General features: G+C 49.1%; 11 protein-coding genes across 11 annotated transcripts; 6 read left to right on the top strand and 5 right to left on the bottom strand.

Moving 5' to 3' along the window:
* Positions 1 to 1,811: 1,811 nt before the first annotated feature.
* On the top strand, positions 1,812 to 3,092 carry N7496_010044 (uncharacterized protein; the record flags this gene model as incomplete). The annotated part of the gene is made up of 1 exon (XM_056702957.1): positions 1,812 to 3,092. One exon carries the CDS (start codon positions 1,812 to 1,814, stop codon positions 3,090 to 3,092), a length of 1,281 nt encoding a protein of 426 aa, XP_056551957.1.
* A 2,116-nt stretch (positions 3,093 to 5,208) lies between these two features.
* N7496_010045 (fungal specific transcription factor domain-containing protein) lies at positions 5,209 to 6,948 on the top strand (the record flags this gene model as incomplete). Its single annotated transcript, XM_056702958.1, has 1 exon — positions 5,209 to 6,948. One exon carries the CDS (start codon positions 5,209 to 5,211, stop codon positions 6,946 to 6,948), a length of 1,740 nt encoding a protein of 579 aa, XP_056551958.1.
* Positions 6,949 to 7,481: 533 nt separating this feature from the next.
* N7496_010046 (flavin-containing monooxygenase) lies at positions 7,482 to 9,149 on the top strand (the record flags this gene model as incomplete). Its single annotated transcript, XM_056702959.1, has 2 exons — positions 7,482 to 8,969; positions 9,021 to 9,149. 2 exons carry the CDS (start codon positions 7,482 to 7,484, stop codon positions 9,147 to 9,149), a joined length of 1,617 nt encoding a protein of 538 aa, XP_056551959.1.
* Positions 9,150 to 9,740: 591 nt separating this feature from the next.
* Positions 9,741 to 10,829, bottom strand: N7496_010047 (alpha/beta hydrolase; the record flags this gene model as incomplete). Its single annotated transcript, XM_056702960.1, has 3 exons — positions 9,741 to 10,307; positions 10,362 to 10,733; positions 10,782 to 10,829. 3 exons carry the CDS (start codon positions 10,827 to 10,829, stop codon positions 9,741 to 9,743), a joined length of 987 nt encoding a protein of 328 aa, XP_056551960.1.
* A 573-nt stretch (positions 10,830 to 11,402) lies between these two features.
* Positions 11,403 to 12,735, bottom strand: N7496_010048 (C6 zinc finger domain-containing protein; the record flags this gene model as incomplete). Its single annotated transcript, XM_056702961.1, has 2 exons — positions 11,403 to 12,164; positions 12,244 to 12,735. The coding sequence occupies 2 exons, from the start codon at positions 12,733 to 12,735 to the stop codon at positions 11,403 to 11,405; spliced, it is 1,254 nt and encodes a 417-aa protein (XP_056551961.1).
* A 956-nt stretch (positions 12,736 to 13,691) lies between these two features.
* On the top strand, positions 13,692 to 14,661 carry N7496_010049 (uncharacterized protein; the record flags this gene model as incomplete). Its single annotated transcript, XM_056702962.1, has 3 exons — positions 13,692 to 14,032; positions 14,094 to 14,349; positions 14,407 to 14,661. The coding sequence occupies 3 exons, from the start codon at positions 13,692 to 13,694 to the stop codon at positions 14,659 to 14,661; spliced, it is 852 nt and encodes a 283-aa protein (XP_056551962.1).
* A 254-nt stretch (positions 14,662 to 14,915) lies between these two features.
* Positions 14,916 to 16,774, bottom strand: N7496_010050 (putative DNA 3'-phosphatase Tpp1; the record flags this gene model as incomplete). The annotated part of the gene is made up of 9 exons (XM_056702963.1): positions 14,916 to 15,080; positions 15,150 to 15,295; positions 15,378 to 15,438; positions 15,494 to 15,633; positions 15,684 to 15,838; positions 15,889 to 16,194; positions 16,259 to 16,371; positions 16,462 to 16,625; positions 16,687 to 16,774. 9 exons carry the CDS (start codon positions 16,772 to 16,774, stop codon positions 14,916 to 14,918), a joined length of 1,338 nt encoding a protein of 445 aa, XP_056551963.1.
* Positions 16,775 to 17,234: 460 nt separating this feature from the next.
* N7496_010051 (mediator of RNA polymerase II transcription subunit 18) lies at positions 17,235 to 18,148 on the bottom strand (the record flags this gene model as incomplete). The annotated part of the gene is made up of 2 exons (XM_056702964.1): positions 17,235 to 17,556; positions 17,622 to 18,148. 2 exons carry the CDS (start codon positions 18,146 to 18,148, stop codon positions 17,235 to 17,237), a joined length of 849 nt encoding a protein of 282 aa, XP_056551964.1.
* A 1,491-nt stretch (positions 18,149 to 19,639) lies between these two features.
* Positions 19,640 to 20,084, top strand: N7496_010052 (alpha-ketoglutarate dehydrogenase subunit KGD4; the record flags this gene model as incomplete). Its single annotated transcript, XM_056702965.1, has 2 exons — positions 19,640 to 19,715; positions 19,801 to 20,084. The coding sequence occupies 2 exons, from the start codon at positions 19,640 to 19,642 to the stop codon at positions 20,082 to 20,084; spliced, it is 360 nt and encodes a 119-aa protein (XP_056551965.1).
* A 771-nt stretch (positions 20,085 to 20,855) lies between these two features.
* N7496_010053 (RUS1 family protein) lies at positions 20,856 to 23,021 on the top strand (the record flags this gene model as incomplete). The annotated part of the gene is made up of 7 exons (XM_056702966.1): positions 20,856 to 20,993; positions 21,285 to 21,394; positions 21,456 to 21,468; positions 21,566 to 21,629; positions 21,685 to 22,025; positions 22,098 to 22,142; positions 22,212 to 23,021. 7 exons carry the CDS (start codon positions 20,856 to 20,858, stop codon positions 23,019 to 23,021), a joined length of 1,521 nt encoding a protein of 506 aa, XP_056551966.1.
* Positions 23,022 to 23,956: 935 nt separating this feature from the next.
* Positions 23,957 to 25,021, bottom strand: N7496_010054 (regulator of G-protein signaling domain-containing protein; the record flags this gene model as incomplete). Its single annotated transcript, XM_056702967.1, has 1 exon — positions 23,957 to 25,021. One exon carries the CDS (start codon positions 25,019 to 25,021, stop codon positions 23,957 to 23,959), a length of 1,065 nt encoding a protein of 354 aa, XP_056551967.1.
* Positions 25,022 to 27,677: the final 2,656 nt, after the last annotated feature.

Genomic DNA, 27,677 nt, shown 5'->3' on the forward strand with positions numbered 1-27,677 from the left:
ATGAGCTTCCTCGAGCTCCATTGCTTCTCGTACACTCAGACCGTCATCGTGAGCTATCCATCTAGTTGTACGAGCACGCTTTTTCTTCTGTGTAGTATTTTCCTCGCGTAGCTGCTTATTTTCTTGCTCGAGAAAGATACCGTTTTGTATCGCGATTTGACAGCCTTTAATAAGCTGGTTTAGCGCGGCCTGCGACGGCGATGGGGGACTTTTCGAGCGTCGTTTTAGGAAAGCTTTAATTGAAGCTGCTTGCTTATAAAGCTCGTCCACGTTCGCGGGCGTATGGGGGCAAAAAGCGCTTGCTTGACTACCGCGGCTTGAGGGCGGCGTAGGCGTCCGAAGTTGAATATTGAGCTTTGATAGCACTGGTTCGGGATTAAAAGGTACTAATCCTGCTGCTCGGAAGCTATTTTGAATCGTCTCTGATTTAAATGCGTCGGTACGAGCTTGTGGATAAGCTGTGAGGAAATCAAGCTTGTCGATATGGCTAATCCCGAGCCGCATTTTCTGGCCGACTAAACTACCGTATGCGCGCTTTAAAACCGCGAAACATCCGATATTAAGCGGTTGTAAAAGATGCGAGGAATGTGCTGGTATACAGATCGGTATAATATCGTGATCCGCGTAGATTTGGTCGAATTCTGCTGTTAGATGGCTTCCGTGTCCGTCGAGGACTAAAAGTCGATATCTTCCGCGCGTACGACTATTTGTCGACGGAATAAATTGCTTTTGAAGCCAGCGAAGGCCTATTTCGTCAGACGTCCACCCGTTCGTACTAACTTCGAAGCGCTAGTCGTACGGAAGATCTTTGAACCAGGCTTGATTATATTGCTTGCCCTTAAAAATAAGCGTCGGTGGAAGTGCCCACCCCGAAGCGTTAATTGACTCGATTGCGGTTACCCACTCGCGGTTCCCTGGCTGTAAAACCGATCTCCGACCGTAGTATTCCGCTCGAGTAATCACTTTTTGATGCGCACAAAGGCCCATCGCGAACCCAGTCTCGTCAAAGTTATAGATATCGTCCGCGAGGATACCGTATTGCTGAATCGTGGTTTGTACGAGGTTAAACCACTCTTGAATAATCTTTGGATCCTCTTGTAGTGCTCGCTGGTAGTCGTATCGTCGTGAAAAGCGAGATTTAAGGTCCGGATGGCGTTGGATAAAGTTATATGCCCATTTTTCGCCGACGGTTTGGATAGAGATAGAACCACGCTTCGCGAGTAGCAAATTAGCCATTTCTCGTACATGAGCTTGTGTAGGGGCTGCTCCACGTCGATCTAGCGATAGTATCCGCTGCTGAAGTAGTTCCTCTTCGATCTCTGTTAATTTATGAGAATTTGCGCGAGATTCAGCACGGTTTGTAGTACCGCGTAGTCGACGCGTGAGCGTATTCCGGGGAACTTGAAACTGGTCTGCAGCCTTCCGAATAGAGCCGATTTCCTTGTTGTTTATAGCTTGTACAGCTAATAAGATGCGGCCCTCTTGTTGCATAGCATCCTGGCTTAACCCGGCGCGAATTGGAGGCATGGTGGTGGATAGAAGATAGATGAACGTGGTAGGACGCGAAAAAGCGGTTAGGTGGCCCGCTCGCTTACATGGCCCACTCGCTTACCGACCACGTTACCTATTGATGCCTTGGATTTAAGGCTTAAAGTACGAGGCACTTCGATATTCACAGCATTGTGAGCGGGGTTAATAAAGAGCGAGAGAGAAACGGCTTTTCGACTCCTCACCGCCGCATATTACCCCTTTTCTTACCTCTTCCCATAAAAGGGCAATATACCAACTCCATCGAAACAGCATATCTGAACATGGAAGACTTTAATATTGAGGTTTTCGCCTGCAGCATCAAACCCGAGACAGTAACAGAATTCGTGACCAATCATGAGCTCAGCACCCGGGAGACCACATATTTCAATGTCCACAAAAGAGCCCCGGACGTCTTATCCACCCCAAACCTACTCGATATCATGGAACGCGCCAGCTCGGCCTGCATGGAGGCCAACTTCGAATGGACAAGCTGCGCTATTTCCGTCCCATTCAAATTCGAAATCGCACATTCCGCGCCTGTCCCCCCAAAGACAACAGTCACCGCGACCGCACACTACCAAGGTCGCGAGAACAAAGCCTTCAGGTTTCTCGTAACCGCTTACGATGATACAGGCGAGATCGCTAAGGGGACGTTCTGCCGCTCGATTGTGTGTAAGGAAAATCTCGAGAATGAGGCATTACTACGGCAAAAATCCCCCGCGGGGAAGATATATGCACGAAATTCAGAATTAGAGTGTGTTTTAAAAACCCACGAGGGATCACTGTCAACCCTTCTGCAATCTCCCAAAACTGGCGACCCTGAAAGGGACTGTATAATGTGTTATCCATTTCGAAAACACTGGAGGGGAGATAGTCTTCCTCATAACAGCGTCTCTCGCGGCTTTCATCACGCGGCTCACCATGGATCGGCAAAGCTTGTCAAGCTGTGGCTAAATAGCGGCATCGATGTTAGCTCGTACTTGAGCACTGGGTTATACGCTGCGGTTGAAGGAGGACAACCCGAAGTGATGCAGTTATTAATGGATAGGGGTGCCGATCCCTTAACATGGCACACTAGGGGAGTTGGCCACGAGAATTTACTTCATATTGCCGCACGGGGTACGAACGACGAGGTCGTTTCGTTGCTACTACAGAAGGGACTTGACCCGAATATTACTGATCGAGAGTATTACTGGAGCGCGCTTCACTTCGCTATTCATCAAGGTAGGTCGTTGAGTAAGGTGAAGTTGTTAATTGATGCCGGTGCAAATCCCAACACAAGAGAGGATGAAGGGTGTACAAGTCTCCATTTTGCGGTGGAGAGAGGTGATATTGAGATGGTCCAATTTCTGATCGACAAGGGTGCAGATATGGAGGTAACAGCTGCCAGGGATACTCCTCTAATGATGGCTGTTCGACTAGGGGATACGGAAGTAGTAAAGAAGTTGCTTGCCAACGGCTGCAGTCCATACCTTGGCAATGGGCGTTGTTCTGCGCATGAGTGGCTTGCAGGTCAACCTGTGCCTGACTTGACCGGACCTGCACGTTGTCTACGACCATAAGCACGGCTGATCTTCTCGAGCTGTTTTTTTTGACTTCTAACTGCTCTATTAAAATGTCTGGGTTGGTGTGATCTGCCTCCGCAAGGGATTCGAGATTGCCATTAGCTGCAGTTGGGGCAGTTTTTTTCGCCTACAAACGACCGCCAACTGGCTAGGACGGTCGTTAGCCTATGATGACACTATAACGCGAAGTCCATTCAGGAATGCGGTTTGCGAGTAGGGCTATCTGGAGAGATGTCTGGAGAGATGTTTGGAAAGATATTCCGCAAGAGAAGTAAAGGAGTATTAAGCGCATCTAACTCGGTCTTTCTTTCCATTTCTTGTCTCACAATGATTATACGGAGCTTGGATGGACCATTTTGTACTCGTAAGGTGCGTTCTGTGGTGTCATAGTGTCACGAAAGCCCTTTATAGCGCCATGAGTATGACCCTAAATCAAGGCTTCATTCCTTGAAGAATCATCTGATCAGAACTGAATTACAGGCTTTCAACCGATCCCAATATCTCCGAGATGGTTTGCGGGATATCTTGCAGAATGCATGCTTACTGATAAGTGGTGATATAACTATTCCACTGATTGCGTTTCGAGATGAGCGAAATTATACCGACAGCAATTAGCTCTAGATCACTACGCGTTAGACTAGTGCGACTAATGGAAATGTCCAACCTCAATGGGGCCTACAAATACACAAGCTTCATAATTATTATTACAACGACCAGAGGGTACAGTCATGGACTGATGGGTAAGTCTCGTTCCACCCGTGTGGCATATCGAATTCCCAACCCCCAATCCCAGCTTGACAAAACTCAGCCACGACCAACGCTCACTGGTGCATTAAGACGGATACGCCTTTCTCATCATTCTTGGGTATACCTGCCCGATCCCTGACTCGCGGGAACGCTTCTTTCCTTTGTCATTTCCAGCTTAGAGGCAGCGAGGCACTTCAAGAAGTCCCCCGCACTTACCATTCTGAGTTTTGGGCCATGAGAAAGAAGACGGATGGATCCGAAGTGCTGAATAAAGCTTTCTTATGGTTGTTCTGCACGTTGGTTGATATGGGGATGTGGGTTATTTTGCTCAAAGGGTCTTTGCTTTCATGATATGGAACTCCGTATTTCTTCATCGGAGTCCGAAAGCTTCGGCTGTGGGTTCGGAAGCTAGTTGTGCCCAGATAACCCATTGCCGTGGCCGGTGGGGTATGAACCTACTAACATCCCAACAGTTTTTATGAAAAACTATTTGTTCACAGGGTGCTTGCTAGACTTTTTTTTGGCTTTTTTCTCTATTATCATTCTTTATTACTCTCGATCCTACCGCTACAGGCATTTCTTCTGCTCAATGTAATATCAGGAAAATGGCACAATACCGGTTGCGTTTCAAGCTATGGAACGCCAGCCGTGGGTCGAATAATATCGAAAGCTTAAGAGTTAAACAGGTAATTTTAGGCGACGAGTTTCATGTGGATTATTTATTTGAGATTTTGGGATCATTTAAGTACTTGCTCAAAGGAACAGAAGGCCTGGTTGCCTAATGCCTCGCCGACACTCTGAATGTATCTGAAAACCGGTCAAGACACTATATTTGTAGGCATGCCAAGGTTGGCGATTAAACTTTAATGGATTCCTCTTCAAGATGATTGATCGGATCGACTGATTCATGGCGGCGGCTCCAGTCACCCCGCAAACCCCTCATTTTAAGCTACCGATTTCCCCAGAGTTTTGATGGTGATATTTTTGTCTTCCTTAGCGGTACGTTATATCACCATCAATGAGCGAACAAACTGGCCCCATAAAACCCCTCTCACGTCGCCGAAAGGCTTGTGAGAACTGCCGACGACGCAAAGAAAGATGCAACGGGTTGCTCCCCTGCGGAAGATGCCGTACCCGAAAAGTCGAGAGCCAGTGCCGGCAACTGCATCGTCCAATTACGTCGCGGCGAGACGGTGTTGGAAGAGCTTCTGGAATTCGTGATACTTGCAATAATGACGATGTCCCTATGGCACTTGCACGAAGTTTCGAGTTTCTAGATACTTGGCAGGGTCTGAATAGCAGTACAAGTCCTCCATCTCAAATGACGGTCTCTCGGAGCCTTTCTATTCCGTCGACTCTTGGCTCAATGGCGTCTCATATGTCGCGACTGATTTGCAATGACCAAGGAGAGTACATTTTTCTAGGCCCATCTGCCAACCTATCTGTCCTTCAAAGTATACGCCAAATCATACATAATACGCTCGGTGCTAGCCAGTTCGCAGAGGTGCCAGCTGAAAATGACCCAGTCAATGCGAGTCTCACCCATACAGTCGATAGCATTGAGACCAGGGCGGAACCTCCACGACCTTCTGTTGATGATGCTCAATACTACATTCGATGGTTTTCAAGTGCTATGAGTTGTGTCTTCGATCTGTTCGATTATGAAGAGCTAGCAACCACGATACTTCCCTGGCTCGAACAGCCTCCCTCAATCGACACGAGTACTTGCATTTATTTCCTTGTACTCGCGATCGGCGCTCAGTGTGGCCCGAAGAATCGCGATGGCGAAGCTGAAGAATATTTCAACTACGGCCAGTATCTGTCATCGTCAAGGCTTGGCCAAATTACCAATATTGCCGTTGTTCAAATTCACTGCCTTGTCGCTACATATCTCCTCAATGCCGCATGCCCTCACTCAGCCAACATGCAGCTCGGACTAGCTATACGAGCTGCACATTCTTTGGGTATCCACCGTGCCGATATCAATGCTCTCTTTCCGCCGGCGGAGAACTCGAAGCGTGAGCGGATATGGAAGGTCCTTCGCGTTCAGGATCTTTTCTTGAGTACATCACTTGGGCAACAACCAGCAACAACGGAGACGCGGAGAAATCTGCCTGATCGCGGCTACTCAGCTTCCACGGATTTGTGTCATATATTCGAGAAAATTCTCTCCGAGGTGTACTCCAAAGAAGAGGTTTCTCCCCAGGCGCTAGAACACGTCAGTCAACATCATCGGGAATGGGCTTCGCGGTTTCGAGAAGGTCTTGTCACAGACAATATTTCCATGGATGAACATGAAGGCTCCGATAGTGGGCCAAAACAGCTGAATATTGGTCTTTGTCATCTGAAAGAGGCCTACTACTGGACGATCATGCTAGTCACCCGTCCGTATTTGATGGACCTCGTACAAAGGCAACTTGCCAACGAAGGAGATCCCTCGCTTCCGAATACTACCGATGAAATGCTCCCCTCACTAGCCAATCCTTCAGATACTTTATTTGCCCATGCTTCAGTCAACTCGGCAGTACTCACAATCGACCTCCTACAATCATTCTTGCACGAGAAGGAGATACCGAAGCGCCTTCCTTACGTTGTCAACTCAGTTTTCAATTCTGCTCTCGTGTTGGGCGTAGGATATCTTGCGAACCTTGACTCGATTTACCCGTTAAACCATGCGTTGCATCTAGCAGAAAGATTACTCGAACGCTTCCAACCCCATGACGCACTCGCAAAGTGGGCTCTTAAGATTGTCCGAGATCTGCATAACACGTGCCATAGGTTTGTCGAAAGACGATGTGACCGCCAGTTGAAGCATCAAGGAGCTCTATTAGAAGGCTTATTTGGTGACGTGCAGTCCTTTGAGCGTCAAAAGCCGCCACTTTATGCCCCTCAATCTTGTCCGGATGACGACTCTCAGCTCCAAAACCAGGCATCGGACTTGGAAGAGTTCTATCATCTACCTCAAACCTCGTTTTCCGAACTACCCCGCAACTTGCAGGCCGATGAAAATGTGGATACATGGGACAATTTGTTCTACGATTCCTTTCCGGGCCCATTGTGGGAAGCAAACTTGGAGCCGGGAAGTTTGCCTTTTGATTGGCCTTGATTGTTTGTAGCTGGTATTATTTCTTCGGAGTACTTCAGATCTGTATATTCCGATTGTTTTGTTTTAGCTCAAGGGGCTGATTACGCCGATGTATGTCCCGATGTCCACATTCACCAATTTGAAATATCAAAACACAACTCAATTATGCCGAAGACTTGTATTTCATTGTAGTATCAAGTATCCCCTTCCGAAGGGATCCCCGAAGCGGGGCTTCTCATTGTCCCTATAGCGTCTACTCCCTCGCCTATCGGAGAACCTGACTTCGCTCACCTTCAAGTCCGAAGACATCATCCGAGAGGCCCAAGCGAAAGTACAGTGCTGATTTTACATGTGTTCGAAAGCCTGTGGGCCTTCCACACAATTTTCTTCGGGGATACTAGTGATGTTTGCCCAGTGCATTGTTCCTGGGGTAAAGACCGAAGCCTTTTGTATTTATTTCAATGAAAATCCATCACTATGTCAATTACAATTCATCTACAACCAGGCCTTCTCTATTTCATTTCAACTTTGATATTCTAAAAACCATAGCAAATATGGGTTCTGTGACTATGCCTGAGGCCGTATTGGATGCCTTGATTGTCGGTGCGGGCTTTGGGGGTGTTTATCAGCTCAAGCAACTTCGCGATCACGACTACAAGGTCAAACTTGTCGACTCTGCCTCTGACTTTGGTGGAGTCTGGTACTGGAATCGCTACCCTGGAGCAAGAGTCGACAGTACAGTTCCACATTACGAGTTCTCCGATCCAAAGCTATGGAAGAATTGGTCATGGAAGCAACGCTTCCCGGGTAGCCAGGAGATTCGGGACTACTTCGCCTTTGTGGCTGATGAATGGGATTTACGGAAAGATGCCGAATTCAACACCTTCGTCTCGCGAGCTGTTTTCGATGAGCAGAATAATTTATGGCAAATCTCGAGCTCAGATGGCAAGGAATATACCGCTCGATACCTTCTCCTGAACACTGGCTTCTCCGCTAAGAGACACATTCCTGACTGGAAAGGAATCGACAAATTCAAAGGCACCTGGATCCATCCCTCATACTGGCCCAAGGAAGAGCCAGACCTACGAGGCAAGAAGATCGCCGTGATCGGAACTGGCTCGACTGGTGTGCAGCTAGCACAGGAGCTGAGTCAAGTGGCGAGCGAATTTGTGCTGTTCCAAAGAACTCCAAACACGGCATTGCCAATGAAGCAGATCAACTTTACGGAAGCAGAGCACATTCCTCCCAAGAGTGCTTATTCTGAGTTGTTCCAAGGTCGGCGGGACAGTTTCGGCGGATTCAATTTCAACTTCACCCCTCGGTGCACATTTGAAGATTCCCCAGAGCAGCGACAGGAGACCTACGAAGAGTTGTGGCAGCATGGAGATTTCCATTTCTGGCTTGCTACTTATCAGGATATGCTTTTCACCAAAGAGGCTAATAAAGAAGCCTATAATTTCTGGAAAGACAAAGTCCGCGCACGTATTCCAGATCCTCGCCTCCAGGCGATCTTGGCCCCTGAAATTCAACCACACGCATTTGGTTGCAAACGCATCTCTCTTGAAAACGGCTTCTACGAAATCTTCAGTCAGCCGAACGTTTCACTAGTCGACGTCAAATCCACCCCTATCGTTCAAGTCGTCGAGCAGGGCATCCAGACAACCGAGAAAGTGTGGGAATTCGATTACGTCGTCTGCGCCACTGGTTTCGACGCGGTGACGGGTGGGCTGTTACAGATGGGTATTCAAGGCAAGAATGGCCAGCTACTGACAGATAAATGGAAGGACGGAGTCAAGACACATCTTGGTATGGCTGTGTCTGGATTTCCGAACATGTTCTTCACCTACGGACCTCAGGCACCCACGGCGCTGTGCAATGGTCCAACCTGTGCGGAGTACCAGGGAGATTTCATTATTGAGATGATGAACCATATGAGAAAAACCGGCTCCCAATGCATTGAGGCTAGACCTGAGGCTGAAAAGGCATGGGGAGCAGAGGTTCATAAATTTGCTTACTCGTCCCTGGTCCCAGAGACTGACTCGGTGAGTGGCTCCTGTCCACTAAAACCTTTCACCTGATTCTAATTGTCACAGTGGTATATGGGAACAAATATTCCCGGCAAGAGACGTGAACCTCTTATTTACTTTGGTGGTGTCCCCAACTACTATTTGAGTCTTGAAAGCTGTGAAAAAGGCGGATTTGCCGAGTTTGAACAGTCTTAGGCCGCTGGTTTGGAGGTTGGCGACCAGGAACCGAGCATGTGCTCGAGGATAGGGATATTGTAGTCTAGCTCTCATATTTTGTTTTTCACTCGGTATTTCTCCTCGGTTGATTCTTCTTAAAATGGGAATTTCTATATGTTTTTGCAACTATTTTGAAGTTTTTGAAGCTTTAATGTATCGGACAACATCGTGGAGAATTAGTCTTTAAAGTATAATTAATTGTCACCATCGATATATATTGATAGAACATTAAATAAATCATGTTAGTACTTTAGCATCAAGTCAAACTACGGTCAATATATATCTCGCGTGACAAGTATGGCATTGCCCCGGAGCCTAAATTCCACCCACTCATAGTTTAGTCCAATAACTATGGCAGTGAATTGATAGTGCTGATGAATCTCTATTCATTATGTCGCCGCTATTCAAGCCGACGATTTAATACAATATTGTCAATATAGTTGCTCATCCATTTAGCGTAAAACCGCTCTTTCTAAGACTTAGCCAACCTGAATAATACCCAAAATCGTTTTTCTCAGGTCGCATGGCTTTTGATACTGAGAATTCTTATTGAATAATTTGGGAGATTTACTAATTACTCTTCTTGTCTTGAACCCACGAAATGGCAGCAACTGTGTTCTTTATGAACACTGTCCACTCAGGAAGGGCGTGGAAAAACCAGAAGCAGTGAGGCATGCCTGGGTATTCGTCCACACTAACATCAATACCGGCTTCTCTAAAAGCATCTGCCAGGACTTTTCCATCATCTCGCAAAGGATCACATTCTGCAGTCGAAATATACACAGCAGGAAATTTCGAGAAGACCTGATCGTCAAGCAGAATGAAGGAGCTTGCGTCGTCCGGGGCAGCTCCTGCCCATTGTAGGAACTGAGCCAGGACAGATCGCGTCAAAACCGGCGCACCTTCTCCAAACTCGTCGTATGAATTGTGCAATTTCTGGTATCTCATAGGAATGTTGTCATGATGAGTTGTGAGTGGACTTATTGCGACCACGCCGCATAAACTGTCCGAGGGCACAGAGGATAGCCCGGACACTATATCTCGGGCAGCGAGCAAAGCCAAAGCCGCACCGGCCGAGGTTCCGATGGTATAAATTCGAGTTTTATCACCTCCATAAGTCTCCATATTCTCATATACCTGCCGCTCCATCTTAATAAGTCAGACTAGTTTGATGACCTTGGGTATTCTTACCCATTCAATAACTGCCAAAGCATCTTTGAGCTGCGCTGGGTGTTTATGCTCGGGTGCCAAGCGATAGTCCACACTTATTATGATGCTGCTGGCCTCCTTGCAAAGTGTACGACAGATCATATCCTCGGCTTCTAGATCGCCCAGAATATAGCCACCGCCGTGCATGTATACTCCAACCGGGAAAGGCCTGCATTCATGCTTTGGTACGTAGATTCGATGCGGAACACCATCACTGACACCGTCTAACACACTCAGATCATCTGCAAAAGGTTTGTAGCCCAGAGAAGTAGCAGCAGCAAGCTCAGCAAACTGTTTTCTTATGTCGGAAACGTCGCCTTGGAGAGCTACTCTACCGCCAAAGGCATTTTCCAACTAAACATGCCAATACTAGTCAGCTCAAGACAAATTGGGTAATCTCACAACATTATTGAATACCTGGAGCCAAGATTCTGCATAAATGGGTGCCATAGTTTCGATTGAGGTGATAGCGATATGTAGTTTTCTCAAATTGGTATTCGAGTCTGAATGAGAAATAACAAAACATATTGATTCGTGATAAATTACGATTCTTAATATAGCTCGGGTGTGATTTCGGAAGCAGGTCCAATTAAGGTTTGGATTTCGGAGTCCGATGCAGCCTCCCCACAAGGCCGATACACACCATCAGAGAAGGCTCGGAAATGAATATTATCGAAGTTAAAATGCTCTCACCAAAGGGGTTTCTATCTACTTACATCTACCGCAACAAGCACACCTGGTCTGCTCGGGTTTAAGCTCAGACTCGACCATATCTGATGGTTAAAATTCTCACAAGGGGAAGTGCCGTCCGCCCAGGCGCACTCTCTCATCTTCATCTCGGCGTTAAATTCGGCCCGCGGTTTATTTCGTTGTTATTAAGAAGATATGACAGATTTTGGTCTGAAGAAACTTGGCGATACTTTGCGGTCACATGAGTACTCCATGGCATCCCCCAAGGATCGCCGATAATGATACACGAGCTACATGATGCTGGACAACGAAGAAGTTATATACAGTGCTGGATTATCGTGCATACTTGAGAAGACCTAGCCCTCGCTGTCGAACGATATCAATGGCTGCTCGTAGCCAGGCAACCTCCTTCCAACAATGAGGTTGGCCTCTGAGAGATTCAAGCACAATCCCAAGAGCCGGTGTCACCGATAATGGTCCCGATAATAGTGTCTCCTGTCTCAAAATATATTCCACTGATTGACAGACGTTGTGCACAATCACAATGTAATCTCGGCGGTGGCCCAGGGGATGAAGCGATTTTCTCAGACCCGAAGTAGATGGAAGGACAGACGTTGTGGTAGAATCAAGGATCGGACTGCCGGAATCCACCAATCTGTAAAGATTACAGAGACCTGACCAAAGCATAACTCGTATCGCCCATAGAAGGATGATAGAATTGGCGGTTTCGAGGTCGATGAAATGGAACGCCACCGGGAAGAGATTCTCCAGAGATTCAGAATCGGATAGAGGGTTCATTTGTGACTGGACCTGCCAGTATAGTGGATGCGGCGTGACCTGCTGCATTTCATGTAACATCATATCCAACTTTTCATCAATATGCCAGCATTCATGAATTAGTGTGTAACAGGTTTCGGTCCTTTCTTTTTTATGGAGGCCGAACAGTGAATGCACACGTTTTAAAATCCCTGGAGCTTGTGCCAGGCAATCCACTATCTGAGTAAACGGAGTCTTTAACTTCCCTTCCCAGGGATACTGCATCCACACAGAGTCAATCAGAAAGGTTGAAGAATGACTTTCCAAAGCATGCAGGATCTATAATGCATTTAGCACGCAATCGACGGAGATGACTCTCATTTCATTAGACCCCTTCTTAAGCAAGGTGACAACTTACCCCCGGAATTCTGATACCAAGAAACAATTGATGACCTGCACCCTTCGAATGGGCTTCAACACCACGAGCCTGAACCAACGCCAAAATCCCCTCGCAATGGCTGAAATAAGCTCCAGATCCGCCGCTTGGACATTCCATAGCTTCATAAAGACTTAGGGCCATACATGCGGCAAGAGTCCCATCATTTCGCACCAGGTTCCGATCTCGCAAAGCATGTTGTAACTGCTGAAGACCCTGTATATATAGATTGTGACCCTCTTTGACCAAAGAAGCATCCTGGAATTTCCGTCCAATCGCTGCGGCCGAGACCGCTGCACTTGATAACTCCAAGGCCTTGACTTCCGTTGGTAGGGTAGCTAGTAATGTAATCCATGATCGGGAGGACAGACAAGACCTTTGAGTAGGGAAACAATTCGCAAGAAAAGCTTGAACCAAAGAATGACAATTATATTGTCTCTGGATGATTGCATGAGCCGCACCCATCTCAGGCATGCAATGAGTCGCTTCATTGACTTGAGTAAAAGAGAGAGCCGGTTTGTCGGATGATTGCGGTGGGGCCCCTGAGATATCCACCTCATTTGACAAGAACTCCGGGTTGGCCGTTAGCTCCGGAACATGAGGTCGTTGGAAAACATGCTTCTTCTTGGCTGCGGGCTGAACTAGTACGAAGACCCTGTTCTTCTGATACCCGCCACATACTCGGTTTGAACGGCTGCATTGACTGCATACTGGTTTGGTTTGATCACACTGATTTTTGACTTAGTTGCGCACAATGAATTGGAAACTATTGGTCAGAGCTTACCGCTATCTTTCGTGCTCGACAGGTATTGCAACCCTTTGACTTTCCCGCGACTCCAACCATGGCTTATGGATATAGGCGATAGCTCCAATGTGGACAGTTCTGCCAAGAGCGACTTAGTTGAATCACCAAGCGTGTATTTGCCGGTATCAAGAGTGTGGGTTTTGAACTGGATGCGACGAAAAGGGAAGAGGTAGGCCAACTCGGCGCGAATTTCACCCGTACGGCATCACTTCCCGCCAGCCTTCATTGTGGGTATCAATGGCGAGGCTGACTAGCAAATTGTGATCAAAAATGTCGACAAGGCTTAGTTGGGCCTCGCAGTCATGTGGATGACTCAGTCCGATGCATCCTGGATCTGAGCTTGAATGGCGCTAAACCCAAAGAGGCGTTGATCTTGCGAGCGTCTCCACAAGGCAAAGACTGGACCCGCAAGATCGCACCCTAAATCAGTATAAAGGCGAATATTTAGGAGATAGACACAGCCACTGTATTTGAATAGGGAATCTATAAGAAGCGGCAAGGACACTGGAGAGGCAGATCTTTCATAAATCCAAAGCAAAAAGATCAAGTACTCTAAGCAGCACTTTTGAAAGGAACACCTTTGGCTGAACTTGAAGTACTCATACTTGAATTGAGCTTTATAACCATGTTCAACGATCACTCTAAAGTCAGCATTGCACAAATCGTGTTCTATTTCCCAGCCATTCTTATCTCAATCTACCTGGCATGCTACCGGCACAATCGTCCCCGCATGTCATGGATCATCCTGCTATTCTTCTCACTCAGTACGCATCATCTACAACAATCCATCCATATTTCAATCAAGAAAATATCTAACACCTTTTTTTCAGTAAGACTCACTGCTGGTATTCTCGTAGTCATCTACGAGCACAAACCCAGCACCGGAATCATGGTAGCTTCCATTATCCTCCTCAACGCCGGCGTCTTTCCCTTGGTTGCAGCCACAATGGGATTAATCCGAATCATGTAAGTCAACTCTATAGCCAAACATCCAAGGAACGGAATACTGACATCAAATATCATCCAGAGTGTCATGCGAGGATAATATGAATCCGCGAATCAGTCGGTGCTTACTCTTCTCCCGCATGCTATTCTTCGTAGGACTTGGTCTACAAATCGCAGGTGGTTGTCTTGAGGGAAGTGACAGTTCCAGTGATGTGGACATCGGTGTCAAGCTCGTCAAGGCAGGGTATAGCTGTGTAGTAGTGTTCGTGGCTTGTCTGCTTGGCGTGCAGGTGTACTTCTGGATGCATCTCTCAAGTCTTTCGGCTGGGAGCAAGACCGTGAGTACACTTGATTGGGACTCACCAGCTCGACATTGACTGACATGCTTTCAATAGATCCTTCAAGCGATGATGATTGCTCTGCCTTTTATAGTGGTTCGCATTACATACCTATTCCTCTCCGTTGTCGATCCGTCTGATCTTAGATGGAATGACCTAACGGGTCCGATCGCCCCCTATCTACTCATGGGGTTGATCATGGAGTATGCCGTTGTTTGTATCTATCTTGCCACTGGTTTCATCATTCCTCAGCAACGCAAGAACAACAAAAAGCCACAAGGTCTTGGGTATTCATCGGTGGAGGAGCTGTAAGGCATTTTGGACGTACTGACGGGAATTTATGGGCCTTCTTTGGTGGGAGATATAGAAACATGTGTGGCGCTCAGATTTCGATAAGATTGGGATGTTTATAATGCATATTGTTACAAGGATAAATCTCCGTCTAAGCAGGAGTGGAGATGACAAGATGATGCATGCAGCCTCCTCCAGCAACCCTATAATTTTCAAGGTCCATCCTAAGAATGAGCGCTCGGGTATCAACCGGCCGCCGACCAGGTCATTCCCGACTAAATCCAATACTGACCCCACAACTTCTTCTCCTCGTCAGTTCCCTGAAACTGGAATTCAACGGGAATGATATCCTCAAAGCCTTCTTCGAGGGTGGGCGCCCGGTACCTGCGTGCATAGTCTCCGAAGGCAATTCCGGGGAGAGATTGCCTCGCTTCAGGGTTCTGCGAGATCGGATCATTAGTAATGCATTTGCAACCAGGTGGAAATGGAAGCCTAGTGTTAGCACGTACCAGCTCCTTGTTTGATGCCCGAACGGCATTGTTGTGTTTGCACAGCTCCGGTGGTGACAGGAAATGTACACACCGGATTGGCACGTCGAATTCCTTCGCCAATGCCGTCCAGTAGGCCCTGGTCTCCTCGTTCGCGTTCGTATTGTCTAGGAGGGTTGTTCAGTAACCAGCAAACTCTGATCGCCTGGATCGTATGCAAGCCGATCGGCTATGAAAAGCATGACTTACCAACAACCACGGACTTCTTGGCTTCGAGGAACTCGCGGGCTACCTTTAGACATTTTGGGCGCTGGTCAAGTCAGAAAGTTTATCTCTACATTGTGAAACAAATGATGGAGACATACTGATCCCAAGATGTCCTGGTTCACTCGTTCATAGCCCAGAGGCTCCAGGTTTTTCCAGAAATAAGTGGACTTTCCAGAGCCTGGGCTGCCACAAAAGATGACAAGCTCAATGGGGTGTTTGCGGGCAAAAGATGCGGGAGCTATTATAGAGCACAGGTTGGTCAGCGTTGGTTTAATAAAAACTTCTCACGGATGCGTATTGGGCCAGTACATTCTTGAGCAGATCCCAGTTCTGACTTGATGTACGAAGTTGGGTCGAAAATCTCGGGTACGTCTACCGGAGCGTGCGCGAGGAAGAACTCCTCTGGTGTCTTGAAGGCCATGCCAGCATTTGTCCCGAATCCACTAGATCCACAGTCAGAAGACAACCGCATTTGAAATGATGACCAACTCACCGATCAACATTCGAATGATCGCCCGGTCGCCCAGCAGCATCGCCCACGAAGAATGACCCCTTGAGGTCAATTCCCGAGACATCCAGGTCGTAGTCATCTTGGAACTCACGCCACATCCCCAAGCGGGGCTTCCTATATTCGGGATCGGTCGTAGCAGCATAAACACTCATTGGGATGTCCAACTGGGTCATGACAGCAGTCATTTTCTCCTTGAAATTGGACAAACTTTTTGATTCGCTGTTGCCATTTTTGATGTCCTTTTGGATCTTGATCATCTTCTGATTCGAGAAGATCGCAACTTGGTAGCTGGAAAGCAATTGCACATCAGTCGTCGGCAATTTGACTGACGTCCAGGCTATACAGAACATACCCTTCAGAATTGAGCTCCTGGAGCTTCCCCGGAACTGCGGGATCCCACCATTGCCAGTCTTTGGGTGATTTTGGGAAGGTATTACCCGAGATAGTCTTGATCAGTGTAGAATCCTGTTCACCAGCTGGTTAACACGACCATCCATATTGCCAATACCTCATCATAGCCTCAAGCGATGCCAACTTGTTTAGATAATAACTCACCAAATCAAACGAAGCTATCCTCCGTGTCTGCTCCGAGACTGTCTGAGGAGCACTCTTCTCAGGCACATATTTGCCCACGATCAAGCTCGTCCCCAAAATCCGCCAAGTGATAGGCTCAGGTTTCTTCTGTGAGGCTGGCGTGAAGAAATTCGCCACTGTCTTCTCTATAGACGAGTAGTCAGACCAATTCAAGCCGCATGGGAGACTATCCTGCCAAGGACTCACTGGTAACAGTTGCGACCTTGCGCCGAAGTGGAGGCGGGGAAATTGCCCGAGTGGGGGAAGCAGCACGCTTAGCTCCCCCTTCGGACATCTTGAGAGCTCGGGCGAGGGAAATCGTGTTGGCGGTGGTCTGATTCCGAGTGATGAGGTGGTGTTTCAGATTTCCCCGGGGGTTGTGGTAGGTTGTGATATGGTTTGAGGTGACTGGTGTTCGTTCGGAGAAGGTTCACGCGCCGGAACGCGCATGAGCGGCACGAAGTCACATGGTCGACTGCCTCTTTAAGCTGGAATTGGCAACGACCAACTTCTACAACGTGAAAGATTAATGAGAGATAAGTTTACGAAGTAAGTAGCTTTCACTTTGATATTCATCATTGAGATTTGGATTTTCATTTTCCTCCATTCAGTCCACGCTGCTGACGGCTCCTCTTTTTATTATTCAAATTGTCTATCTCCAAACTGAACTGGTTGGAGGCTGCCTCTCCGGGTATCCATGACAGCCGAGTAAATGGTGTCCTTCTTGAGGATCACCAGAAAAAAAAGACAGGCATCTACTTTGCTCGCGTATCCAGTGACAAACGATCCGCTGGTTCCAGACGAACCGCCGACTTGAGCTGTTCCCGCAGCCCAAGCAAATGCTGAGAGGCAGTCTTCATAGTCTCCTGGTTGCTTCCATCTTGAACGGTGATAGATGCTTGGAGGACATAGCTACCGGTCTTCTCCAATGGAGCCATCTTGTTCAAAGAAGGGAGACTCCGTCGGGGCTCCCGAGGCTCCTTCTCACTGGTGGGATAATGCAACACACGGTGCAGGAAGATGACAATATCATTGTGAATAAAGACATCACCCTCGACCAGATACTCGGTCACGAAACTGGGAGGATCAAATTAGCTTGGCGATCATAAGATCGGGGTTATCGGAATAAGCACGCCACTCACCCGTAGCCCCACGCATTCATGGATGGCTCGATATCTCCGCGCGGTAAGGCGGCGCTCGCCATCACGCGAGTAGTAATGGCCGACCGAGTGGCTGCTTCGGGAATATCCCGGAATTCGAGTTTCCAGGTCTGCTGGTCGTAATCATAGACATGGGTAACGTCAGACTGAGCCGGGGCGGACGGCTTGACATCGTCCATCCCCGCCATTTGGGCATCGGCGTCCGGCGCAGACACGGTCGCGGATTTAGGTGCAAAGTCATTTTCCGAGACGGGACCGACAACTTGCGTATAGAACATGCCACCATTGAGCATCTTGTTCACGCGTTGCAGGTCGCCCGCGCTGGCCTGTTGCAGATCTTGGCTGCCGCCCACACGGCCGGTGATCAAACCGGGCTTCCGAAAGGCCTTGAAAATAAGCCGACGCTCGAGGGCGTGGCGAGGCTGCATGGCCGTCAGCCCAGCCAGCTGTTGGAGGAGCCCATGATGCTGATGGACGGGGACCGAGGCGAACAGGAGGAGCTCGTGCATTGTTTTCTTTTGGGACAAGGCCAGCACCAGCCAGCACTAACACAACTGGAGAGTTTGATGGGTGTGCGGGTGAATCCGGGTTGCATTAGTCAGGGTCCAAGCTTCCCAAGTGGCGCGATCCACGCTTATCGAGAGCGATCAAGTAATTATGTGTGTCGGCTATTGGGTAATGGATAAGAATGGGGACCACTTGGTCTTGCGGTTGGCTGGGAATGGACTTTGTGCCTGATATCTCAAGGCCACGACTTGCACGTTCACCAACGTTTCAACCGAGGGATCGTCAAAAGGGACCGTGCAGGAATATTCGAGTGGTGCCAACAACTGTAGGATTTCTTTTTCGTGCAGAACGGTAATTCTTCTCTTGAGTGGGGGGGTGATTCTCGTCTTTCCCCAGAGTAGGGAGGGAATGTGCGTTTGTCAGCGAACCGAGTCGTTCACCTCAAGACTCATCCACTCGACAGTTGTCCCACAGTTGGAAGGTAGTTGCGGGGCTCAATTGGGAATTTGGGGGAGATCCGATCAACCTTGTGCAACCCTATGAGGAAGAGGAATGGGATCGTGGCCTGGGGAAGACAATAATTGGTGCACGAGCCAGGTCGACACGAAAAATTGGGGAAGCTTCACCGGGGAAGCAGAAAGGGGAAAGGATCGGAGATATCGGGGGGTCCTTGCAGACTCGGGAAATGGGAAATGAGAGTTTGGATCAATCAGAAATTGTGTCGGACCACGGAGGTGGCATGCTTCACGGAGACGTGCGGGGGAGGAGGAGGGGAGATGGAAGACAAGAAGAGGAGAGGATTATTCCTCCACGGCGCCGTCTTCCAATGAGAAATGAAGAACAATCAGGTCATTAGTGAGTAAGTACTGTACTATCAGGAGACAAAAGTTCTTGGAAAGCGTAGGGCGTTCCGAAGATGGACCCATTCGGCTTAGAAAGAATAATTGATAATTCAATAGTTATTGTTGTAGTAGGTGCTACTCCAGTAGTACTACGCTATGGAATTATTTGAATGGCGACATATGACATATGGCAAGTGCTCTAAACTACACGGTAAAACTGCACAACTCCACACGAGGTTAACCCGTGGGAAAAAGGAAAAAAAAGCGTATAAAGCCGGCGGCTCGTCGGCGCCGAGTGGTCGGCTCGTCCCAAAACGGAAACGCCTAAAACGCTCCTTCCTACTCTTATCTTCCAGCGCGTCTGCTCTTCTCTTCTCTTTCCCCTCCATCCCCTCGACATCTCTTATACAATTCACCACCAGTCTTCACTCCCTACAACTATCCACGCTATTTAGCACCGTTTCATCACCCAATTCCTCACCTCCACCTTCCTCTCTCTCTCTCCCCAGTCCGCGCTCTGTTCGCTACTGGGTCGGTTCGGATACTACCGGGCCCGTTGGATTTCGCACACCACAGTCTTCCCCCGTGAACTCGCCTTTTTCGATCTTCCAACAACCCTCTCCCTTTCAATAAACCCCCCCTCACATCAAAATGCGTGCCTCCGTCGCTCTCTACAACGCTGCCCGGACTCCCCTGATCCGCTTCGTCGGCAAGCGCTCCGTCCCCAGTACGTGAAATTCTGCCACTCCTCCCGGAGGAGCTCCGGCCCCCATACCAAATCAATCCACCCAAAGACTAACAAACTTGGACAGAGTCCATTGACCACACTCCTCGCGTTCACCCCGCTTCTCCCCTCAGCGCTCTGCCCGACTCTTTCGCCGCCTACCGCGCCAAGGCTCAGCAGCACGGCCCTCTCGGCCGCGCTCAGTTCAGCGGCCGCGTCGGAGCCCAGCCCGGCTCTGCCCTGGGTCCCGTTGCCCCCAAGGCCGGCGAGTTCTTCGACCGCACCGAACTTCCTGCTCGTTTCGGTCGTCTCCCCTGGACACAGGCTGAGATCGATGCCGTTGAGACCGGTGGTGCCAGCATGTACGCCTAAAGTCTTTACCGGTAGAGATTTCCGTCTCGATCTTCATTTCCTTTGTCCCTCTCCTTGAATCTACATATACCATGAGCGATGGGGTACGATACTTCTCATGATGGAAGTTGTATGGTGGATGGGTCTATGATACAGTGCTGGTGTCGCTTGGCACCCTGTCTTTTGACGTCGATTCCGGGCGACCGTGGAGTCGACGATACCAAATTTCCGCTGCAGTCGAATTGCGGCAGCCACTCGGTCGTACTTTTCGACCCGAGTTATACCCCTCACATTGCCTGATCGATGGTCGCCATCCGCAGAAACCGCCCCCGTCGCTGCTTGTTGCAGGGGGCCGTTTATCGGTGGCATATCGCTGGCATCTTTTTGTATCCATTGGATTCCCCCTTCTTTCTTCCCGAACCTGGCGCTGGTGGTTGTCTTTTGGGTGTTCGATTCCTTCTACTTTCAAGCGCAGCTTACAGCTTATCAAAAGCGGTGCGGTCTTTTTTTCTTTTCCATAGAGCATGGATACTTGGGTGGTTGGAGACCATTCTCCTTTTTGGGTTTCACTGTGACATTTCAGCTCTGGGAGCAAATTGTTTCAACAATGAAAAGCTTCTTCTCCAATAAACTATCTACCTTGTATACACTCGTATAGTATCTTAATCTTTGCCGTAGCTGCACTGCCGTTAGGGTACACGTTTCCCCGCACGTGCCTCTCCAACCTCCCCGTTAGCCTCGACATTCCAACTACAGTAACCACCCCGACATCCCCCACAACACCACACCAATATGTGTTCAACCACCCACTCCAACACCCGATTGATGTTCCGGGAAACGGATGAGGCGGATAACCCCACAGTCACCTACATCTATTCCGAACAGAAGGCGCAAAAGTCGGCTTCCTCGGGTGGGAGGATCGATCTTCTAGTAAGCAACGTTTCGCAATCTATTCGCTGTGGATTTCCGAGACCCAGTGGTCGGATGTACAACCCGACTTGCATGCCTCGTGAGGAAACAGTCTGAAGACATCTATATCATCAATTGAGCGTGTTGCTCAGCGGTACGGGAAGTTCGGTCCGACTGCCACATGGCTTCATGCTTGTTGTCGGGTTCCTCACCCGAGAACAGATGCATATGACCACTGTTCATCCTGTGTTATGAATTCTCAATTCTAGAGATGATTTCCTATATTGGGTACTGATCTCATTACTCAAACAGAGCACAACTTCAGAGTCTTCATTATGGTCTACAAGGCCGCTCATCACGTATCTGAGTGACGTGTTTCTTCCCTCGGGGTATCCCCAGAGTGTGAGCGATGACTATTTACCGTGAGTTCATCAAATACGTCCTTCGAAATACTCGAATGCCCTCTTCTGACAATTAATACAGATATCAAATATTTGTGAGTCAACTGGCTACATCTCACTCCAGAGACAAGCCTATCAAAACTTCCAGGCTCTGTGTCCATCAAGCCTAACAAATCACCATCCCACAAACAGGACTCCCTGCAAGCATTCTGCAGTTCAATAGCAGGCCTTCTCTCCTCCCGGGCAGTTCTCCAAGGTAACCCCTCCCAATTCCATCAACAATCCCACACCAAAATCTAAAACCACCCCAGGAGTTGGCGTCGGCAATGCAGACGCCTCCCCAACATCCGCCCTCCTGCTGCACATCCTCCAAGACACATCCGGGCGCATCGCAACCATCCTATTCGCCCACCGCGTTGGCACAGCCCTCGAGCCAGAATGCAAGACCTACCGCCTCGCCGCGGACGTCTTCAACGATCTCGCCATGATCCTGGATTGTCTGTCACCCATGGTGCCGGCAGGCGTTATGCGAGTATCGATTCTTAGTGCGGCGGGCGTATTACGTGCGTTGTGTGGTGTTGCGGGCGGAAGTTCGAAGGCTAGTTTGAGTGCGCATTTTGCTAAGTGGGGGAATTTGGCGGAACTTAATGCTGTATGTTGTCCAATTTGGGCTTTGCCGTGCAGGGATGGTTCTGTGGGAGTGTGGGTGCTAATATCATTATAGAAAGACTCGTCGCAAGAGACCGTTATCTCGCTAATAGGGATGCTGGTAAGCGCATACCTCTCACCTTCTACCTCTTACGCCCCCGAAATAGAAACAACTAATATTTACTTCCAGGTCGGCTCCGTGGTCGTCTCACACGTCACCGGCTTCACAACAACCTGGATAGCCCTACTCAGTTTACTAGCCCTCCATCTCAGCCTCAACTACGCGGCCGTCCGCTCCGTCCAAATGACAAGTCTAAACCGCCAACGCGCCAATATCGTCCTCTCAGCACTCTTCCATTCAGACACAGACATAGACCTACGGCATAGCACCATTCCCTACGAACCAGACTCCGATGCCCTAACGGGCTTGACAGTCCTCACGCCTGCACAAGTTTCCGCTCAAGAACGTATCTCCCACCGTGGCGGCGCTCTGCAGTGGACATCTCCTTCCAATGGATCAACCAAATACCTAGGAAGCGCTGAGATAGGTATCTCGCTGGATACATTCTTCAAACACGCCCGGCGGTACAACGCTAGCACAGCCCCAAGCGCCAACACTAGCACATCCTTCAAAACAACCCTCCCAATGGAACATTTAACATCCATCTTCGAAAACGAACCATACATCCTCTTCCTCTTCCCTCTCCCGGGCAACTCAACCGCAACATGGCACGCCTCCATCCTCCTAAAGAAAGGATGTACCGTGACAGGGCAATTGAAAGCGTGGGCACACGCGCTTCTGACAGCGAGGATTTTATCCGGGCCTGCCCATTCGAGCGAGGAGCCTCTGTATGTCTCGGGTGTTGTGGCGGATGTATTGGATATTTTGAATGAGAAGGGTCGCTTTGAGGGGTTTCTGGGGGCTTTGGAGAAGGCTGGGTGGGATGTTGGTGTCGGGGCGTTGGAGACGAGGGGTGGGAGGAGGGTTAGTCTTGAGTGAATTGGATAAAGATGTGTTATAAGTGGGTGCGTTGCCCAGGGGAGGCACTTCCTCTCTTATCCGGGACTATGAGTGCGGTTTTCATCGGTGTTACGTACAGTCTGTATAGCTACGAACAACGCTATACCTGCCACGAGTATGCCTAGCCGAGACTCCTGACCGCCGTCCACACGATTACTTTTACATTTCATACAATATAATCAGAAACGAGGTAAATCGGGGTATCAAGTCTATTGATAATTGAACCAAAAAGCACCGTCCTATCGTAGCAAGCTATCGACACAGATCCACCGTGCAAGTGCCTGAGTGAAGAGCGTGTAACCCAAAAGGGTAGCACCGGAATAACAGAAAAAAAAAACGCCCAAGCCAGCCAGACTCGCCGAACAGGCTTCATCCAGTCTTCTATATGTGATGTGAAACAAAAATGGAACATGAAGGTATGGTGTCTGATCCCCAGTCCAGATCACCTCGCTCGAGTCCACGAGATTCAAGTCTCAAGAGATACGAGGCGAGGGGACTGGATTGGGAAAAGACATGCATCAAGGGTGCAATGCTCGCTAGGAGACACTGACAATGCAAGGCAAATGAACAAGATGAAGATAAAACAGAAAAAAAATACAACGCCGGGTTCGTATGCTGTATGCATCGTGCTCTCATACACCGCCAATGGACGCTAACAGAATAGATTCGATTCAGATCGGGGTCGGGTCGTGTGAGATGCGTTTCAGGTGGAGATGTGGTAGATGATAAGGTATGCAACATGTGAGTTTTTGTGAAGATCATGCGAGGTTGAGGATCGATGAGAGTAGAGTGTAGTAGAGACAAGGAGTATAGTCGTTGAGGATGAAAAAGTTGGTCGTGTCGTGATATGAAGGGGTGGTCATGGGTCGGCAAGAGGGAATATAGGAGATAGGAAAGAGGGAAATGCAAGCTTTTTAGTCGTCCAGGCCCAGGATCTTGGGATCCCTCGAGGGTCCACCACTACCAGCCCCAGAGCGTTTCTTGAAGCCCAGCTTCATGCCCATCTTCTTCCAGGGGTTCTCGGTACGCAGCTTGGGGCTGTGGATAGGCAGATGCGGTTCGCTAGCTGGGGGCGTGGTCGGCGGAGTCATGGGCTCCTCGGCAGTCGGGCTCGATTGCGGACTCGAGTCGTCCGTGAGTGCGAACGAGCCAGACTCGCCGGAAGTGCTGAGCAGGGCACCCGACGCACGCTTACCGAGGGCATGCATGGCACCGAGGGAGATGTTGGAGCGACCAGCGGTAGCGGGCAGGTCCTTGGTGGACGATTGCGGAGAAGTACGCTTAGTACGGGAGCGGACGTGCTTAACCGGGTTCTCGTCGTATTGGCTCGACAAGTCCATGGTGTCGTCTGGACCAAAGGGGAAATCGGCTTGGGCCACCATGGATGGCGAGGTGGTGTGGCTATTCAGAAAGGGCAGGAAGATAGACTCCTCCATCAAGTCGTGGATGCGTTTGACGGCAGAGTCGAGCGTATCTGGGGTAGGCGGGACGGTCACGTCACGGTAGCGGAGAAGACCATCACGGACCTCACTGGACAGGTTCACCTCACGCGGTGCACCGGGCAAGATGTAAGCCGTCATCAAGCGCTGCCACAACATGTGTAGATGTTGTGCCTCCCTCGTATCTGGGTTACTCAAAGCGTCGGGACCGAGACGGACAGAGAAGGCTTCGTAGGTATCTCGATAGCGGTTGGCCTCCATGGTGAACTCGAGCGTCTCGAGACAGTGGTTCTGCGAGAGATAGGCCATAAAGGCGGATAGCGTGTAAGGCGGGGCGGCGGAATTGGCCAGGACTTCGTTCAAGGTCGGTCGCATAGGACAGAAGGCTCCCGCCGAGACGGCCAGGCTGACCGGTCGGGAGCCGGATGATTCCATATCCTCGTCGGAGTCGCTATCCGACGAGGTGGGGGACAGTTCGGGGGTGGTGGATGGGGAGAAGTTCCAGAAGAAGGCGGGCGCCAGGGACTTCTTTTTGAGCATCGCGCTGAGCGTGCGGCGGGGTCCGTGGAACTTGGATCGTTTTCTCACCAGTCCGCCCCTAAGTGCTGGACGAGACTCCAGCTTGGGACCGGAGAGAAAAGGGAAGGGAGGGTTATTGGTGAGGGAGGAGGCGGATGGAGTAGGATCTCATGGGAGAGACGGCGAGAGAGAGCGAGTATGAGGGTAGTGAGGAGTTGAGAATAAAAAGGGTGGAAGTAAATATAGATGTGAGAGAGTGAGAAAGAGAGAGTGAGAGAGAGAGAGAGAGAGTTGACGTTGAGAGAGGGAGAGTGGTAGAGAGAGGTAGGAAGGTTGGAAGTGGAGTGAAGATCACAGGAGGGAATGATGGAATCGATATAGTCAGGACGTCGTCAGGTTCAGAGCGACCAGGAAGGTACCCCCAAGCCAGAGAGGAAAAGGGAAAAAAGGGCGCGGCTCCACTTTGGCGGGAGGAGTTCTGGAATCATTCGTCGATCGACTATCGCTCCGTTAAAAGGAAATGGGAAATGATTTAATTGGAATTTCTGGAATTCTGGAATTCTGGAACCGTGGCAGTAGGAGGGTAAGCGGACTAGTCTAGTCTAGGGTAATTTGGGTAATTTGGGTAATTTGGGTAATTTAGTAATCTTGTAACGTCCTCGTATTGTCGATGACTAACCCGGAATTGGGCCTCTGCCAATTATGTAGGAATTTACTTGACGGCCCAAGTGGATAAAGATGGGGGATCCAAGAATGTGTGGTGGCAACCCTCTGACTTTCTTTACAGTGCTACCCTCGAGATTTTTTTTTTCTATTCTTGAGTGCCCTTCTAAACCGCCGTGGTTACGACAAGCGCCGGGCGCAAGGGATAAGAACAACAACCAGTAATCCCTGCAGGGGGGAGGAACGCCTTTCAAAGGGCGATAACTCCATACTGTACGGAGTACTTCAGACTCCATAATATTGTATTGACCCATGACTCTCTGCCTATGACTACGAAGCTTCTCAGCCCCAGCCTGACTAGACTTATTTTTTTTCTTTTTTTTCCAGAATCTATTCTGTCCATTCTGGAAGAACCAGTGCGTGTGCCCAATCCTTCCGCGTGGCGATTTTCCCTCGTGGCCTTCCTTCCACCACCGCTCTCTTTTCTCTCTCTAGAGTATTATTTGTCCTCTATTCCTCGGCCTACACATCCACTAGTCGGACGCCTCGCAAGCTGCCTCTTCCTATCATATCATAGGATACGGATCTTGCTCCCTAACGCCCTGCTGGCTGATAAACAAGAACGAAGGATAAGCACAGCGATCCAATCCCCAGGCCCAACCGACCCACGGTGTCCAACACAACGACGCTAATCACGCCAGTATCCGGTCTCGGAATGTCAATCTTTCTTAAAGACCCACGGTTCAACATGGGCAATGGTCCACTCAGCGTCCAGTCTTTGCCCCGCATTACTTTAGTGACACGCACATCCCCTTGCGTATCGCTGGACAAGATACCAGGGATTATGATTGAAGGGGGAGGGGGGTCACGTCATTTTCTCGGACCTGCCTAGTGGAGCCAACTGTATTGTAAAGACAAGGTATTGGCCATTGACCATTCAGTATCTCACACACATAGACAAATTCCCCTCCCCAAACTAGCCCTATCCTAGCCCAAGTATGACACCATTCCGGTCTAGCGCGCCTTCAAGGTGGGAAGAGGATGTGAATCGCCCTGCCGATCTCCCTTGGAATATGCTTGGAATGTGTTGTCGAAGCTTTGATAGACAGCCCTCCCGACCAGAATTGGCTTTGAACATTCAATATTATGGAATCAAGATCACGCCTCCCTACAAACGTATGAGCCAATGTCTTCAATTTGCTTTTGTTCTGATCTACAGACGGACGGGCACTCTCGGAATGCACTGTCAAATATCCGAGATAACTGTCTGAGAATACTTGACCATGGTGGTGGCAAGACCGGGCGTTTACGATATCAAAAATTTTCTTCCTTAGACAGTCAGTCGGGTTCAAGGCGCCATCCACGGCGGCTTTCTCCTTTGATATGAAACTCTTTCGGCCAACACCGAACACCCAAACCGAGGCTTCCAGGAGTATAGTAATCCGATATCACCTTTTGCCTCTTTCAGTAGAGTACCGAAAAAGCAAAGATCCAGGGAAAGTCTAATTGGCACGGTGGCCGAAAGTCTGAGGCCACTAATGAACCTGTTTTACTTGCGGCTGAAATCAAGATTTTGAATATTAAAACAACAGGTTCTAAACCCTGGTCATTCAGTCCGTATTCATCAGGCACATTTTTCACTGAAAGAGTCTGGTCCAATACTACACCTTCCGCTAGCGGAAATAACCGCCCATGGCTTCTAGAATTCTAGAATCCCCGCCGAAGCCACCCCTTGGCGTACCCACGATCGCCACACCCGAACAGAAATTTTCTTGTCTTCTTTTTACCTTCCAATATTATTCTATGATACATTCTTTCCTTTTTTTTCAAATTACATAAGGGAGATATATGGATTAGGTATTTGCTAACGTGGGGGCTACAGGGTTTTCTGTTGCTTGGGCCCTTTCATTCTTTATGACAGGCTTGGCCAGTGGCCAATAGAAGAATTAATTACGTTAATACAGATACACACATCAGCCTACACACATATGATCATGCACTTAGTAGTTAGCAT

This window comes from Penicillium cataractarum (genome assembly GCF_028827025.1).
Source record: "Penicillium cataractarum strain IBT 29864 chromosome Unknown utg000008l, whole genome shotgun sequence".
Classification (NCBI taxonomy): domain Eukaryota; kingdom Fungi; phylum Ascomycota; class Eurotiomycetes; order Eurotiales; family Aspergillaceae; genus Penicillium; species Penicillium cataractarum.